At 40.7% G+C, this 16,657-nt stretch overlaps 1 protein-coding gene across 6 annotated transcripts in view; it reads right to left on the reverse strand.

Annotated features, from left to right (window-relative positions):
• ubr5 (ubiquitin protein ligase E3 component n-recognin 5) overlaps nt 1-16,657 on the reverse strand; it is a 166,482-nt gene that overhangs the window by 78,889 nt on the left and 70,936 nt on the right. For 5 of the 6 annotated variants that reach the window (XM_068032394.1, XM_068032393.1, XM_068032391.1 and 2 more), the window contains 5 exons: nt 16,405-16,559; nt 9,616-9,813; nt 5,663-5,873; nt 1,258-1,384; nt 552-703 (listed from right to left, as the gene is read on the reverse strand). In XM_068032394.1, coding sequence (XP_067888495.1) covers nt 552-703; nt 1,258-1,384; nt 5,663-5,873; nt 9,616-9,813; nt 16,405-16,559 — 843 coding nt within the window. The remainder of the gene's footprint in view (nt 1-551; nt 704-1,257; nt 1,385-5,662; nt 5,874-9,615; nt 9,814-16,404; nt 16,560-16,657) is intronic. The other variant, XM_068032392.1, reaches the window with a different exon arrangement.

Genomic DNA, 16,657 nt, shown 5'->3' on the forward strand with positions numbered 1-16,657 from the left:
GGAACAGCAGCAGCAGAGTTCGTCTAGTGCCGTGGTCATCATTTCTCTTTCAGATTATCTCAAATTATTTCACTGCAGTTAATGGGATCGCAAATTGCCTATGTTTCTTACGCTAGAACAGTGATTACACAAAACTATTTCATTGCCTGCAAAGTGTTTCAGGATGTCTAAAGCTCATGATAGGTGCTATATAAATGCAAATCTTTCATTCCTATTCAGACACTTATCATACTTCCAGACGAAGAACAAATGAACACTGGCTACAATGCCAAGACCAATATGGGTATTAACACAAATGTTCTGCACCTGTACAACTGAATACGAGCTTGAAATAAAAGGGAATATGGCAGTTGTCTCCTCAGCGTGATCAAATGTTTTTTGTGTGTACTCACAAGGATGTCCTAGATGTGTGTCTACTTCATAAATGTTCACAAATACCTAACAAAATTTCATTTTATAGCAGCCAAATCCTCAAACATTGTTGCTAAAACTTTAATTTGCTGAATGCTAGATTCTAGTAATTTTCTAATAAAATCAGGAAACACTCAAACCTGGATCAATTGCAGGTGGATCTGGTGCCCAGCTAAGTGGGGCAATAGGAGGAGATACTGGGTCCTGATGGTCACTGGATGAAGCACCAGATTCATGACGTCCTAAGCCTGCAGCCCGCAGTGAGCGCCTCATCATTTCACGCAATCTTAAACTGGAAGGAGAAATTCGTGCAAGACATTTATTTATTTTAGAGTAAAACCTCATTTCTTAGCATGACCCAATTACACACACTGCATATCAAATGCACAATTGGAATCATATTGGCTTATCTTTCAGTCCAAATGGGCTATGCAGAATCTGGTTTATTGACCAGATCAAGACAGCTTCAGCCATTAATGTGCTCACAAAAAGTTTGAAATGCGCTGCAAGGCTTTCCCTTCCTTTCCAGAAGCTGACACCAAAACATTCAATTTATCTTGGATCCCTGAAGTTCCAATTAAAAATAAAGTAGAAATCTTCACTTTTAAACAACTTAACAGCTATCTTGTCAATCACCCCACCCCCAAGAATTGAATAGTAATAGTTGCCACAAACTTCCTTCTTATCCCAGCTTCTCTCCTCTACCCCTGATAAAAATATTTGATCAGAGCTTAGTCTTTCAGAGACATCCACCTGGGAGAGTGGGTAGGTCCATGCTGCATTTGGATGATTGGCACAAAATAGTCTCTAGCAACTAGAACAGATTATCTTTGTATTTGCACATACCTGCGACTGCTAGATGGGCCGGTCCTGTTACCACTACTGTTACTCGAAACCACTGAAATGGCATTTGCAATGGCCTCTACTGCCGATAGCCTCTCTGCAAACGTATTCCTCTCAGAGCGCTCTGCTTCTGTGGGACAGAAATACTTAAGTCACTAGGTCTCCAAAACAATGATACAAAAGGAATAGAATTCAAATCACAAGCAAGTCTCAAAATACACCTCAAATACAGAAATCATTTTAGGTTTCACCTCATTCACCAATGTAGGTTTCCCAAAATGTGTTTGGCACAGAAATTAATTCAGAAGTGAACTTTGTATGAAATATATTTGTACTTAAAAGCTGTTCAAAAGCTCCCCCAACCCCATTCTGATTTTCCTTCCATCAAGATGATGGAATAATCCAATCGAGAGTTGTTTCATGGAACTTCCCATGAGAAACAGTGCAGCATTCTGATGTGCTCTCAGGATTCTTGAAGAGTACATATAAAATGGTTCTCCATGTTCTTTTCCTCACACTCCTCCAAATTATTTTCAACAGCCAATACAACTTTCACATATTTGCTAATAAATGGAAATGTTACTTCAAGGTCATAAATCTGTAGCAAGTCTGCACGGCTTTTATATTATACTGAATAAAATTTACCAGACTTGAATAAACAGGTTAAGATAAACAGAATCATCCTCTTACTTAGCCAGGTCAACAGTTAAATAGAGATGAGTGTGGTAAAGTTGACAACTTCAAAGACTATGTGACCATAAAATGATCAATTACCCAGAATACATTTTAAATAACACAAATTTCAGACTATTAATTCTGGAGTACCTGTCTGATAAGGAAAGGTCTTGGCCAGAGTATTATCTGGTCAGAACTGCACCATGCATGCTTAATTTATTACTTCAGCTTTTGCTGAAGGACAAAACGTTATGCTGGAGCAGGGGTTTACCAAACTGTGGCCTATAGCCTACATAATCCCTGAGCCCAGACAATCCTGCCCTCAACATCTAAGCAACTTAATCCATTTTCAATTATTTCTTGTTTGCTTTTTTTTTAAAGCACTGTTTTAGTACTGTTGCCCCACAGGATAAATCCTAACTCAATGCCAAGATCTGCCAATAATCAGTAAGTTGAAAAACTTGTAAATTAAGAGAAACATGGTTTGAGCCTCCAGAACTATAACACCCACGGAGATAAAACACTCGGGTCACCCCTATGCTGAGTAAAGGAATTACACTTCAACTTGATTAGGATGTTTTCTAAAAATTTAGTTCAGTATTAATAGAAACTGAGCTGTCTAGCTGAGCTAACTGAAGTGACTTGGGTTACTAGGCTAGGAGACAGATCAATAGAGAAGCAGTGGCAGACATTCAAGGGGATATTTCAGAATCTTCAGGATAAGTATATTCCTACGACAAAGAAAAATTCTAAGGGGAGGACCCAAAATCTGTAGTTAAAGAAAGTATCAAACTTAAGGAAAAGGCATATATAATTGCGCAACGGTGATTGGTCAGAATATAACGAATGGCAGAAAATGACTAAAAGGCTAATCAGGAGAAAGAAATTAGAGTACAAGAGGAAGCTAACTAGAAATGTAAAAACGGATAACAAGAGTTTCTACAGGTATTTAGAAAAGAATAAAGTAAAGCGTTGATCCTCTAGAGAGAGAATGGGGAGCTAATAGTATATAATAAAGAAATGGTGGATGAAATGAATATTTTGCTTCTGTCTTCACTATAGAGGATACAAAAAACATTCCAGTAATAGCTATACATCAGGAGGGGGAAGGAAGAGAGGAACTTGGTGAAATTACAATCACCATGGAAACGGTACAGAGAAAACTGTTGGAGCTGCGGGCTGGCAAGTCCACGGGTGCTGATGGGATTCTTCCTAAGGTCTTAAAAGAGTTGGCTAATGAGATAGCAGATGCGTTAGTGTTAATTTTTCAAAATTCACTAGATTCTGGAAAGGTTCCATCAGACTGGTAATTGGGAATAATCAGCATCATTTTGTGAAAGGGAAATCATGGTTAACCAATTTATTGGAATTCTTTGAAGGAATAACATGTGCCGTGGATAAAGGGGAGCCTGTTGACGGATTGTACTTGGATTTCCAGAAGGTATTTGACAAGGTGCCACAAGAAAGGTTACTGCGCAAAGCAGGGGATCTTGGTATAGGGGATAACATATTAGCGTGGCTACAAGACTGGTTGGCTGGCAGAAAACAGAGTATGTATAAATGGGTCCTTTTCTGAAAGGCAGGATGTGACGAGTGGAGTCCCGCAGGGGTCTGTGCTGGGCCCTCAACTTTTTACAATTTATATCAATGACTTAGATAAGGGGAGCAATGGCATGGTAGCTAAATTTGCAAATGACACAAAGGTAGGTAGGAAACTATCTTGTGAAGAGGACATAAGGAGCTTGCAGACCGATATAGATAAGTTGAGTAAGCGGGCAAAAATCTGGCAGATAGAGTATAATGTGGGAAAATGTGAAGTTGTTCCCTTTGACAGAAATAAAAAAAAGATTACTTAAACGGAGAAAGACTGCAGAACTCCGAGGTGCAGAGGGATCTAGGTGTTCCAGTGCAGGAGTCACAGAAAAAGTTAGTATGCAGGTACAGCAAGTAATAAAATAGGCTAATGGAATGCTATCCTTTATTATGACAAGAATTGAAAAATAAAAGTAATGATGTCATGCTTCAGTTATACAGGGCAATGGTGAGACCACATCTCGAATACGGTGTGCAGTTTTGGTCTCATTTAAGGAAGGTTGTAAATGAGGTTGTTCAGAGGAGGTTTACTAGATTTATGCCTGGAATGAGCGAGTTGTCTTACGAGGAAAGGTCGGACAGACTGAGCTTATTTTCACTGGAGTTTAGAAGAGTGAGGTGAGATTTGATTGAAGTTTATAACATTCTGAACAGTCTGGACAAGGTGGATGTGGAAAGGATGTTTCCTCTTGTGGGCGTGTCCAGAACTAGGTGGCACTGTTTTAAAATTAAGGGTCGCCTTTTTAGGACAGAGATGAGGAGAAATTTTTTCTGAGGGTTGTGCGACTTTGGAACACTCCGCCTCAGAAGGTGGTGGAGACGGGGTCATTGCATAATTTTAAGGCAGGATAGATAGATTCTTGTTAGGCAAGAGAATCAAAGCTTAGATGGGTAGATGGGAGTGTGGAATTTGAGACACAGATCAGCCATGATCTTATTGAATGACAGAGTAGGCTAGAGAGGCCAAATGGCCTACTTCTGCTCCTAATTCTTATGTTCGTGTGTATGTAACCACCAATCAGCTCTCTTCCCCACCCAGGCAGCCCGTTGTTGGTCACAGACAGCGACAAATAAAGCTTTTTTGGACTGGAAAAATGCAGATTTCCAAAACCCGAATGTTAGAAATCTCCCATTTGGCAGAACTTTCTCATCCCTGTGCTAAACCATGTCTGAAACTCAGATGCCGAATTATTAAGAGGAAGGAGCAGTAATGGGCTAAAATTTAAATATTTCTATCCTGATGACAGACTGACAATAAATGGCGCAAGCTGATGCAGTCGGCATTCCAGAAGTACATCACATCAGGCTTTGGACTGTTTTCCTTGGAGAAGGCCGAGAGGAGATTTGATTGAGGTATTCGAAATCATGAGGGGTCTGGACAGAGTAAATAGGGAGAAACTGTTCCCATTCATGAAAGGATCGAGGATGAGGGGGCTCAGATTTAAGGTAACTCGCAAAAGAAGCAATGACAACAAGGAAAAGCTTGTTCACATAGCGAAATGTTAGGATCTGGATTGCACTGCCAGCAGGTTCAATCGAGGCATTCAACAGGGAATTAGACAGTATTTCTGAAAAGGCAGAATGTACAGGGCTATGGGGACAAGACAGGGTAATGGCTCTCTCTTGGAGAGCCAGTGCAGCCACGATGGGCCGAATAGCCTCCTTCTGTGCTGTAACAATTCTGTGTTTTTTAACCGATTAATCAAAGCTTTTGAAAAGAAATAGCCTTCAAGTAGAAGGTCTAATTGCAGATGCGTTATAGGAACATAAGAAATAGGAGCAGGAGTAGGCCGTTCAGTTCTTGGAGCCTGCTCCACCATTCAATACACTCATGGCTGATCTTTTACCTAAATCCCACACTATCTCCATATCCCTCAGAGGTTGCATAATAATATATGTCCAAGACTGGTTATAGAGTAATCTCTGCTCACCAGATGAACTGTCTAAAACACTATCCTCACTAGTATTTAAGCTGTGTAATTTTTAAAGAGATTGATCGGACTGGACAGGCATTAAACAAACCAATCTTTAATGCAGCTTTATTAACAGAGAAAAGCACATTTTCTAAAAACTTTCAGTTCTATGTTGATCAAAAAAGCTTTTATGCACAAATAACAGATCACAAACAGTTTTAACTCACCTTCTTCCTCTTTTGTCTCTTTATTGCTCGTGGGAAAACAGACAGATACACAGGCATGCAAGACATTACGATTCCCATCACACCGATTGCTTAGGAATGTATTTAATGCTTGTGGCGTTTGTTCCAACAGAACAGCCTGCTCAAGATTCATCAAGTACTGCCTGGAGGCTTCATAATCACATCTCAATATGTGCTGCATTAATGCTTGCTTCTGTAGAAATTAACAAAAGAAATCATAAATATTTGGGGAGATTTAGTGCACAATATGAATAGTTTAATAATTGCCTGTATGAATATCTAACATCCGCATGTACACACAGCTAAATTTCTCTGCCCTTTTCATACAAGGTATAAATTGAAGGTTTCACTTTTGGTATCATTGTACTGAATGCTAATCAAGACTTTGGTCTGACTAAGTATTTTAGAGTATAGGAAGTGCACGTAAACTTTCTTGAATGTAATGTTGCGGCGCAAACCCCACACCCACCATGATGGCAAGAACCAAAAGATCAGATAAAAGTTGATTTTTTTTCCACATCTTGTTACAGTCGAGTGAGGAGGGGGTCTGAGGGCTTCCCTCTTTCCCCTCTCCTTGTTTGATCACAACTGGGGGTTTATTGCTTTTTGAAGTGGATGTACTTGACAATTCAGCGAGTGTTTAACTATTTACACGTCGTAATCATAAAAAGAACCAATCGGACAGGTTTTAAGTTTAGCTTTATTGTACTTAAACCGATTTAAGTCAAGTAATAAACTATGCTCCAACTTTCACTCACACACAAATAGGTTACACAGTGGGGAAGGATAGATTGATCGAATTAGAGTCCAGAGAAATAAAGGGGGTATGCAGGCTGTGGAGGTTGGTGACTCGGCTGGCTTCAGGCTGAGTTAATGGTAGCAGGATTTTCCTTTGGTGGCCCTGAGACTTCCAATTTTAAGATGTGGCCTGCTGATTCGGTTGTTCTCCTGGAGACAGCAATGCGGCTGATTTCCTTCAAGGAGTTTCTGTCTGCAGCAGGGATATGCTCGGTGCTCATGATCAGCAGGCAGGCTTTGAAGCTTGAAAGGTGGATTGGGGAGGGATAAAGGAAGGAGGACCCGACATAGGTCTTTTCTTTTCAGTGTCAAACTGCTTGTCTGGTTGTAGTAGAGAAAATACCAGCTTAAGCACACTGATGGTGGGCCTGTCACATGACCGTCACCCAGTTATTCAAGTATCGTGGTTACCAGTGTGTATTCCCTCTTGCAACTTAATCAGTCCATGTCTAAGAATTCCCTTCTCACAACTAGGGTCCCATTGTTCAAGTGATTAGGTTTGAGTGGTTCATCTCCACCAGTTTAATATTCAGGTGATGGCCTTGATGCTTTGCTAATGGTGACAGGATCTGTCGTTCACTCAGATTCCCAGGTCACTGTTCTTGATGGGTCTGTGCAGACAATCTGTCTCTACCTCAATGCATTGGAATGTGGTATACAGTGATGCAAACTAGATGGCCATCTTTAGCTGCTAATATACAGACAGCTTTTAACGGTTTCTTTAAAAAAAAAATTGATTCAGGTTTCCAGCTGGTGGATTAAAAGAAAATCATTCAACATAGCACATTTGCATGACAATCTTAAAACCAATGAACTGTGAAACGAAATAAGCAAGTTAAAAACATCTTAATTTGATGAAAGCATTTCCACTAATTATTATAGTAATTTAATGGCAATTAATTTTTTTTTAAAAGTAAAAAAAATTAGTTTATTAAAAAGGCTACAATAGTATAAACAGTTCCACAATTAACCAATTTCATTTAAAGAACCTTCTAGATAACAATCTCTTGTTCAGCAGTAGAACAAAAGATAACTTCTCTTTTCAATTTCTATCAATTACCAATCATGAGCGCTAGTTTTTAAACTTTAGTAACAGCCTGGATCAAGTAAACATTTTGTGTGGCACAATATTTTAAAAAAATGATTTGCTGGGAGGTAGGGTTAAATAGAGCATTATTTCAATGTAAAATGTTCCCCGTTAGGTCTCAGACGGGTCTTTTTTTAACCATTTACACACCAAGACCAAATGTTCATTTAAAGCCATGCCAGGCGCTCTTTCTGGAGACTCAATAATTCACTGCAGGAAGACAAGTAGTACACAGCTGGTGCCAGATAGTGAGTAGCATTTAAAATGGACCCAATGATAATCTAGTTCCTTTAAAAATATGTTCTAAAATTAGAAGAAATTTCCTCCAATTCTATCCATTGTTATAGATATATTCCAATGCTGTCCTGGCTGGCCTCCCACCCCAAACCTTGACCTCATCCAAAATTGCACTGCCCGTGTCCTAATGCACACCAAATCACCTTTATCCATCACCCCTCTGTGCACTGACCAATGTGGCCTCCAGTCCCCCAATGCCTCTTAAAATTCTCAATCTTGTTTTCAAATCCCTCCAGGACCTCACCTCTCCCTATCTCTAACCTCTTCCAGCCCTACAATCCTCAGATCTCTGCACTGCTCCAATTCTAGCCTCTTGCACACCCCCCATTTTTAACTACTTCAGCATCAGCAACCTGCCTTCAGGTGCCTCGGCCTAACGTCTGCAATTTCCTCCCTAAACCTTTGCACCTCTTTAACCTCCGCTTTGACCAAGTTTTTGGTCACCTGTCCGATCACTATGTGGCAGTGCCAAATTTTACCTTGAATGTACAGCACAGAAACAGGCCATCTGGCCTAAGTGGTGATTTGTTATATTTTACAGCCCCAAGTTTTGATTTCCACCACCAAATGAAACATATGCGCTACATCTACCCTATCAAACCCCTTCACAAATTTAAAAGATCTCTTTTACATAATTCTCAGCCAAATCTTTTCTCAGGCAAAGAGCCTTAGCCTATTCAGCCTTTCCTGATGGGTATATCCTCTCATTAATGGCATCAACCTTAGGAATCCTTTTTGCATCTTGGCCAATGCGATTATGGTGACCAGAACTGTTCACAATGCACCAAGTGTGGTCTAACCCAAAATTCTAGACAAGTACAACAACTTCTCTGCTTTTCAATTCATCCCTCTATAAATGACCTCTAGTGCTGGGTTTGCTTTCTCCCATTGTCATAGACAGAGGGTTGTCATTGATGGCAGTGGCTGTATGTGGGGACTGGTTGCTAGTGTCACACAGCAATTGGTGTGGCAGCTGTTGCTCTCCACCATCTTAGTCAATAATCTAGGTGAAGCTGTTGGGATGGTACCTGGTATTGGGCACGCAAGCAAGGTGTTGCGGTGCTTGGTAAAGGTGTGCAAAGGAAACCCGACCAGAGTCCGAATGCCAGACCCGGAAAACCAACCCGTAAGTTAACCTGCAACACAAGTGGCACTAAACTCCACTATCAGAAATTTACATAAGCCATGCATTTTCCTAGTTTAAATACCTACATATACCTGACAGGCCCATCACAAATGCAGTACAGATGTTTAATATATTGAAGACATTACGCCTGCACACACTCCCTGTCAACCTTTGCAATCATAATTTCTTAAGTCCCCATTTATAGTGTAAACTGCATTATGGCATTATGTAAACTTGTCACATACTTATTACATCCTCCCACCAGTCGTGGGATCACAGTTTTGCATCTCCCTGCTCCTCCACCTGTACAAAGAAACTCCTTTGCTTCCCAAATTGCCCTCAGTTTTGCTTTTTAACAAAAAATGACGGATCAAAAGTATTATACGCAAAAAGGACAGAATTTTGACTAAAATTACAGAATTATACCTGTGTCGCCTAGTCCAACTACCACTCACTCTAAGCCTGGTTCAGATGAAGATTACACTTGGTATTTTACGTTTGAAGAAAGTCATCTGTGTTTTACTGATTAATATTTAGCATATTAATACAGAACAATGATGAATCCGAAACATCTATACAATAAATTTGGGATAGTTAACCTTTACTTTATTATGTTGATCAACCTACCTCGACAGCCATTACTATGACAGCTGCTTTCTTCTTAATGGATGAATTTGCAGGAAGATTGGTCAAAGAATGGATACCCATTCCGAGGCTTGTAATCGGTGGAAGATCTAACCAGTCAGGATCACGGATTCCACCCATACAATCTTTAGCCATTGGGTAGATTGTGCCATTCCCATCCCTGAGGATGATGGGAGATTCCTAAATATAAAAATACACAATCAGAAAAATGTATTCTCAAATATCCTAAACTTGTGATCCACATGAATTTCTCTAGAATTCACATAATTCATAGCTGATTTAAATAGTCTGTGAACTGTTGTCATCACAAACATACTGAGCTACAAAATATAAAGGAAGGTCAAAAATTTAAGATAATTTACTGTTCAATTATCTGATTTTCTGTCACACCAGCTAGGATAGCATATGACCAAAATGTCAAGACTCAGTAAAAAAAAAATTACTCAACACAAAATCAAGCAGATGCTTCAAAACTTAGTTGTGAATAGAAATTTCAGCTGAATTTTATTTATGAGAGCATGGCAAAGTTAAGAAAAATTACATTTTCCCGAAAGGAAGCAGTATGTTACGAATTTAACTTGCCATTTAAACATACAAACATCTGCCATATATTAAAAATCTTAACTGACAAGGTCACCATACTACCTGCAATGAGGAAGACACCCATACTTCACTAAATTTTTGGCCACACTTTTCTGTCAACATTTTTTATTACAAATTGTTCAATCAACATTTACCATTCAACGTTGTCACATCAACTGTCATAATGCAGTTTCAGCCTCTAGACACTAGTTGGTTTTGGTAAGCAACCTTCAGATCTACACTAAAATCGCATATCATCTCTCTCGATTCATTGTTATCTACAAACCAACATTAGGTCTAAATCTATCTAGTCTAAAGTATAAAAAAAAGGAATTAAAAGGAGGTATACTTTTTATAATTCATCAGAAAATATTAGATTTCCTACTGCACATATAGTCACAGTTTTTGACTTTCAACCTCTGCATACGAATAAGAGGTGCCATCATCTCACAGGTGTGGGGAAGAGGGGAGTTACCTGGGAACATTATCCTTTTATGTTGCCCTTTTAATCAGATGACCTTCTGTCCCTCCAACCTATAAACACCTTTAACTCTGAGCAGAGAATGCAACATTAAGCACAACAGCAGGAATGTAATATGCACAACAGCTTGTATTTACACAGCACCTTTAACTTAGGAAAACGTCCAATCTGCACAGGAGTATATTAAGAACAACACTGACACTGAGCCAAAGAAAGAAATATTAAGACAGGTGACTAAAAGCTTGGTCAAAGCAGGGGACGGGGTTTAAGGGACATCTTGAGAGGTGGAGAAGCAGAGAGATTTATGCAATGAATCCCAGAATTCGGGGCCTAAGTGACTGAATGCAGAGCCACCAATGGTGAGGTAAAGGAAATCGGGTATGCACAAGAGGCAAAAGTTGGAGGAATGCAGAGTTCTGAGGTTGCAGAGATAGGGAGGGGAGAGACCATGGAGCATTTTGAATAAAGAATTTTTAAATTGTGGTGTGGGTGAATTTGGAGGCAATATAGGCCAGCGAGCACAAAGGTGATGGATGAGCGGAACTTTGCGCAGGTTAGAATATGGGCAGTGAAGTTTTGGATGTTTAAGTTCATGGAGGGTGAAATGCGAGACTGGCTAGGAAAGCAACAGAAGTTGAGTCTGAAGGTAACCAAAACGCAAGATAAATGGAGAAGTGGGTGGAGACAGGAGATGTTCGGACATAGAAGATGACATCATTTTTGATGGAGAGAATATGGAGTCAGAATCTCAGTTCTGGGTCAACTAAGACTCAAGAGGCTGTGAACAGTCTGGTTCAGCCTTATACATTGGCCAAGGAAGGGGAATACAGACAAATTGCCTGATAACAGTGTTAGGACTGGGGTGTTGTCAATTGTAATCGGACATCGTGTCTTTGGATGAGGTCACAGAGGGGCAGCATGTAGATGAGAAATGAAAACAATGGAGCAACACTAAATAATGATCATGGTACAAATTTCTTTTCAGACCCCTTTATATTAATAAAACTTCAAAAAAAAATTGTTTCTTACAAAAAATAAGGAATCTAACCACCTTAGCTCTTTGAACCTGCACATGCAAAATCACACAAACTAACACTAGGACTACATAGACATTAAGGCCAGCTGCACTGCATATTCAAACTGAATATCTCCAACATCAACACAACAATACCTGTTGGAAAGACCAAGTGCTTCAAACACAAAAACGTTCAGAGGAATTCTACACATTTTGTCCAAGGGTGGCTATTGCACAAGTAGCATTAGTTAAGAGCTTCTCTTGGAGTACTACTCATCAGGGATGAACACAAGTTACATCTTGAATCTATTACCTAAAGTAATTAAGCAACTGTTCAACCAAAGTTTTGTTCCAACTGTAACAACTCAGCAAATTGGTGCAAACCTCAGCTTTCTGATGATCTGTGTACATTAGGTAAATATACTTTTCTGTTTTGGGTGGGGGGGGGGGGTAGTGCAGGAGAGGGAAAATTAAGTATGTAAATTTTCAGCTTATAAAACCTGTCCCATAGTCCAGGAGTTGTATGCTAGTACTAGAACAAACAAGTATTCGGTGGAAAGTGGGTCACCTCCTGACTGCCCAAAGCATTTCCACCACCTCCAAGGCACAAGTTAGGTGTGTGATGGAATACTCCCACTTGCCTGGCTAAGTGCAGCTCCAACATTACTCATGATCAACACCATCCAGAACAAAACAGCTGCTTGATCAGCACTCCATCCACTACCTTACCATTCATTCCCTCCACTATCAGTACAACGTGGCTGCAGCGTGTACCATTTATAAGATGCACTGCACCAACTCGCCAACGCTTCATCAACGGCACCTTGCAAACCTGTAATGTTTTAGAAGGGTAGCAGGCACATGGGAACACCACCACCCAAGTTACATTTCCAAGATGGGGTGGCATGAATCACTGTTCCTTCATTGTCACTGGGTCAAAATCCTGGAACTACCCGACAGCCCTGTGGGAGTACATTCACCACATGGACTGCAGCAGTTCCATAAAATGGCTCACCAACACCTTCTCAAAGGTAATTAGGGATGAACAATAAATGCTGGCCTTGCCAGCCATGTTCATAACCCATGAATAAGTTTACAAAAAAAAACAGCTGCCTCTCAGGACTCAAGACAAATCCTGGAATACTGACATGAAAATGACGTGCAGGAAGCAACCAACTGATCTAGCAAGCCTACTCCACACAATGGCTCGACCACCATGACTTAAAAATTTCTTCCCTTACCCCCGCTCAACCAATCCCACAGCCAAGTAAGCTCCTGGGAGATTCCTATTTCTCATCTACATGCTGCTCCTCGGCGACATCACCCAAAAGCACAACATTAGTTTTCACTTGTACACTGCCAACACTCAGCTCTACTTCACCACCACCTCACTCAACTTCTCCACTGTTAAATCATCAGACTACTTATCTGACATCCAGTACTGGATGAGCAGCAATTTCCTCCAATTAAATACTGGGAAGACAGAAGCCATTGTTTTCAGTCCCCACTCCAAACTGCATTCCCTAGCTAGCAATTCCATCCTTCTCCCTTGTAACTATCTGAGACTAAACCAGACTGTTCACAAACTCAATGATATTTGAGCCCAAGAAGATCTTCTGACCACATATTCATGCCATCATGGAGACCACCTATTTCAACCTTCATAACAGTGCCTGACTTCACCCTGCCTTAGCTCACCTGCTGCTGAAACATTCATTCATGCCTTTGTTACCTCTAGACTTAACTATTCCAATGTACGAATGGCAAGTCTCCCATATTCTATCCTTCATAAACTTGGGGTCATCCAAAACTCTGTTGCCCATGTCCTAACTCGCACCAAGTCCTACTTGCCTATATCCCCTGTGCTTGCTGACCTACATTGGCTCCCAATCAAGCAAAGTTTTGTTTTTAAAATTCTAACCCTTTGTTTTTAAGTCTCTCCACAGCCTCGCCCCTCCCCTATGTCTAATCTCCTCCAGCCCCACAACCTTCCGAGATATCTGCACTCATCCAATTCTGGCCTCTTGAGGATCCCTAATTTTGAATCACTCCACTACTGGTGGCCGTGCCTTCAGTTGCTTGGGCCCTAAACTCTGAATACCCTCCCTACACCTCTCCACCTCTCTTACTTACTTTCTTCCTTTACCTACCTCTTCGACCAAGCTTTTGGGTTATCTGGCCTAACATCTTATGCAATTCGCAGTCATATTTTTGTTTTATAATGTGCCTGTGAAGCATCTTGGGATGCTTCATTATGTTGAAGGCACTAAAGTTGCTGTTGTTGGAGAGGCACAAAACTGAAAAAGAACTGTTAATTTGATTCATTTCTTACTATTTACCAATTGTGAAATCATCCCAGCCAACGGTCAACAAATTTTTTGAAATAATTTTTTATTTAAAATGACCTAACGCCCCACCTTAACTACTGCAATACTTTCTCAGACTTTGTGTCAATTGAATTCAAGACTCTCCTCTAATTGACTGCAGGGGTTGGAGGTCTAAGTCTGTTTTAGCCCCTTATGAGTTATGGGGCAATCCAAAGCCTGTCCTATCACACTGTGATCATAAGGGACTTGGTCTTGGTTTTAACATTGGGAGGGGGTATCCATGAAGTACAGGAAAATCATCTAGTAAAAATGCCAACACAAAAGTTCAGATTTCTTAGAAGGGACAACGTCTGAATGATTTCCAACAAAGTAATTTACGTGTACGGAGAGACTGACCAAGTGAGGAAGAAAATGCATAATCCAGACTTTTATTAATACTTTGTTCATGGGTTATGGCTGACACTGGCAAAGCTGTATTTACTATCCATCCCAAGTTGCCCCAAAGGCATTTATGCTTCGCCAGGCAAGAGTAAAGGATTCCTTTCTCTGAAAATGATCACAAACCAATTCAGTTTTTACAACAATCCAGGTATTTTTGCCGTTATATTCTGTTCAAAAATTACCAGATGTATTGAAAGCAAAATACTGCAGATGCTGGAAATCTGAAATAAAAACCAAAAAGTGCTGGAAATACTCAGCAGGTCCGGCAGCGTCTGTGGAGAGAGAAGCAAAGTTAACATTTTATCAGGACTGGCAAAGGTTAGGAAAGAATTAGGTTTTAAGCAAGTGAAGGGGCGAGGGGTGAGGGAGAGAACAAAGGGGAAGGTGTTTGATAGGGCAAAGGGAGATTAAATAACAAAGCTGTCCTGGGACAAAGGCAAAATGTGCGTTAATGCTTGTGGTGAAAGACAAAGCATTAGACTGTTAATAGCAGAATAATGATCAGCTCTGACTACATGAAAAGCAGGCAGATGGTTAAAAAATAAATTTTAAAAATGCCAGTCATGCTCTGAAAAAATTGAACTCAATGTTCAGTCTGCAAGGCTGTAGAGTACCTAATCGAAAGATCAGGTGCTGCTCAACGAGCTTGCGTTGATGTTCACTGGAACATTGGAGCAGACCAAAGACAGAAATGTTGGCATGAGAGCAGGGGGGAAATGTTGAAATGGCAAGCAACCGGAAGCTCGGGATCATGCTTTCGGACTGAGCGGAGGCGTTCAGCAAAGCAGTCACCCAATCTGCATTCGGTCTCCCCAATATAAAGACGACCACACTGTAAGCAGCGAATACAATATACTAAATTGAAAGAGGTACCAGTAAATCACTACTTCACCTGAAAGGAGTATTTGGGGCCTTGGGCAGTGAGAAAAGACAAGGTAATAGGGCAGGTATTATATACACCTCCTGCAACTGCATGGGAAGGGGATGAGGTGTCGGGGGTAATGGAGTGGACCAGGGCGTCGTGGAGGGAACAATCCCTTCGGAATGCTGACAGGGGCAGTGAGGTGAAGATGCATTTGGTGGTGGCATCACGCTGTAAGTGGCGGAAATAGCGGAGGATAATCCTCTGGATGTGGAGGCTGGTGAGGTGGAAAGTGAGGACAAGGGAACCCGGTCGCAGTTCTGGGAGAGAGGGGAAGGTGTGAGGGCAGAAGTGCGGGAAATGGGCCGAACACGGTTGAAGGCCCCGTCAACCACAGTAGGGGGAATCCTAGGTTGAGGAAAATGGAAAAACATATCAGAGGCGCTATTGTGGCATTCCAAGCTCGAGGAGCAGCATCTGATCCTTCGATTAGGTACTCTACAGCCTTGCGGACTGAACACTGAGTTTAATATCAGAGCCTGACTGGCCTTTTTTAATATTTTATTTTTTTAACCATGTGCCTGCTTTTCATGTAGTCAGAACTGATCATTATTCTGCTATTAACAGTCTCTCTGGACTAATGCTTTGTCTTTCACCACAAGCATTAACACACGCCTTGCCTTTGTACCAGGACAGCTTTGTTATTTAATCTCCCTCTGCCCTATCAAACACCTTCCCCTTTGTTCTTTTCCCCCACCCCGCTCCACTTCACTTGCTTAAAACCTAATTCTTTCCTAACCTTTGCCAGTTCTGATGAAAGGTCACAGTCCTGAAATGTTAACTTTGCTTCTCTCTCTACACAAATGCTGCCTGACCTGCTGAGTATTTCCAGCACTTTTTGTTTTTGTACCAGATTTATTGAGTTCAGTTGCTCAACCTGCCATGGTGTGATCTAAATGCACAGCTTGTGGATTCTTAGCCTAGTAACAACCACCAACCTAACTATGGATTATGCTATTGGATTAGAATTTATGAAGAGATAGAAAATTAATGTAGTACATACCTGCCCAGCTGTGTAAATTGCCACATTGCGCTCATTCTGGCCAAGGAAAGCAACACTGCTTGTAGGAAAGTTATGTTCCTGTTCAGCTTTTCCTGTAGCTAGGTCAAAGATACAGTAGCGTACCCAGCTACCTGTCTTCAGCACAGTATGAACACCTGGCAGCATAGTTTTAATAGACATTATTGAATCACACATCTATCAGGTGACCATCTATTATATAAACATCCCACAATTATTGTCAACAAATAAGACT

Source organism: Heterodontus francisci, chromosome 5, assembly GCF_036365525.1.
Source record: "Heterodontus francisci isolate sHetFra1 chromosome 5, sHetFra1.hap1, whole genome shotgun sequence".
NCBI lineage: Eukaryota > Metazoa > Chordata > Chondrichthyes > Heterodontiformes > Heterodontidae > Heterodontus > Heterodontus francisci.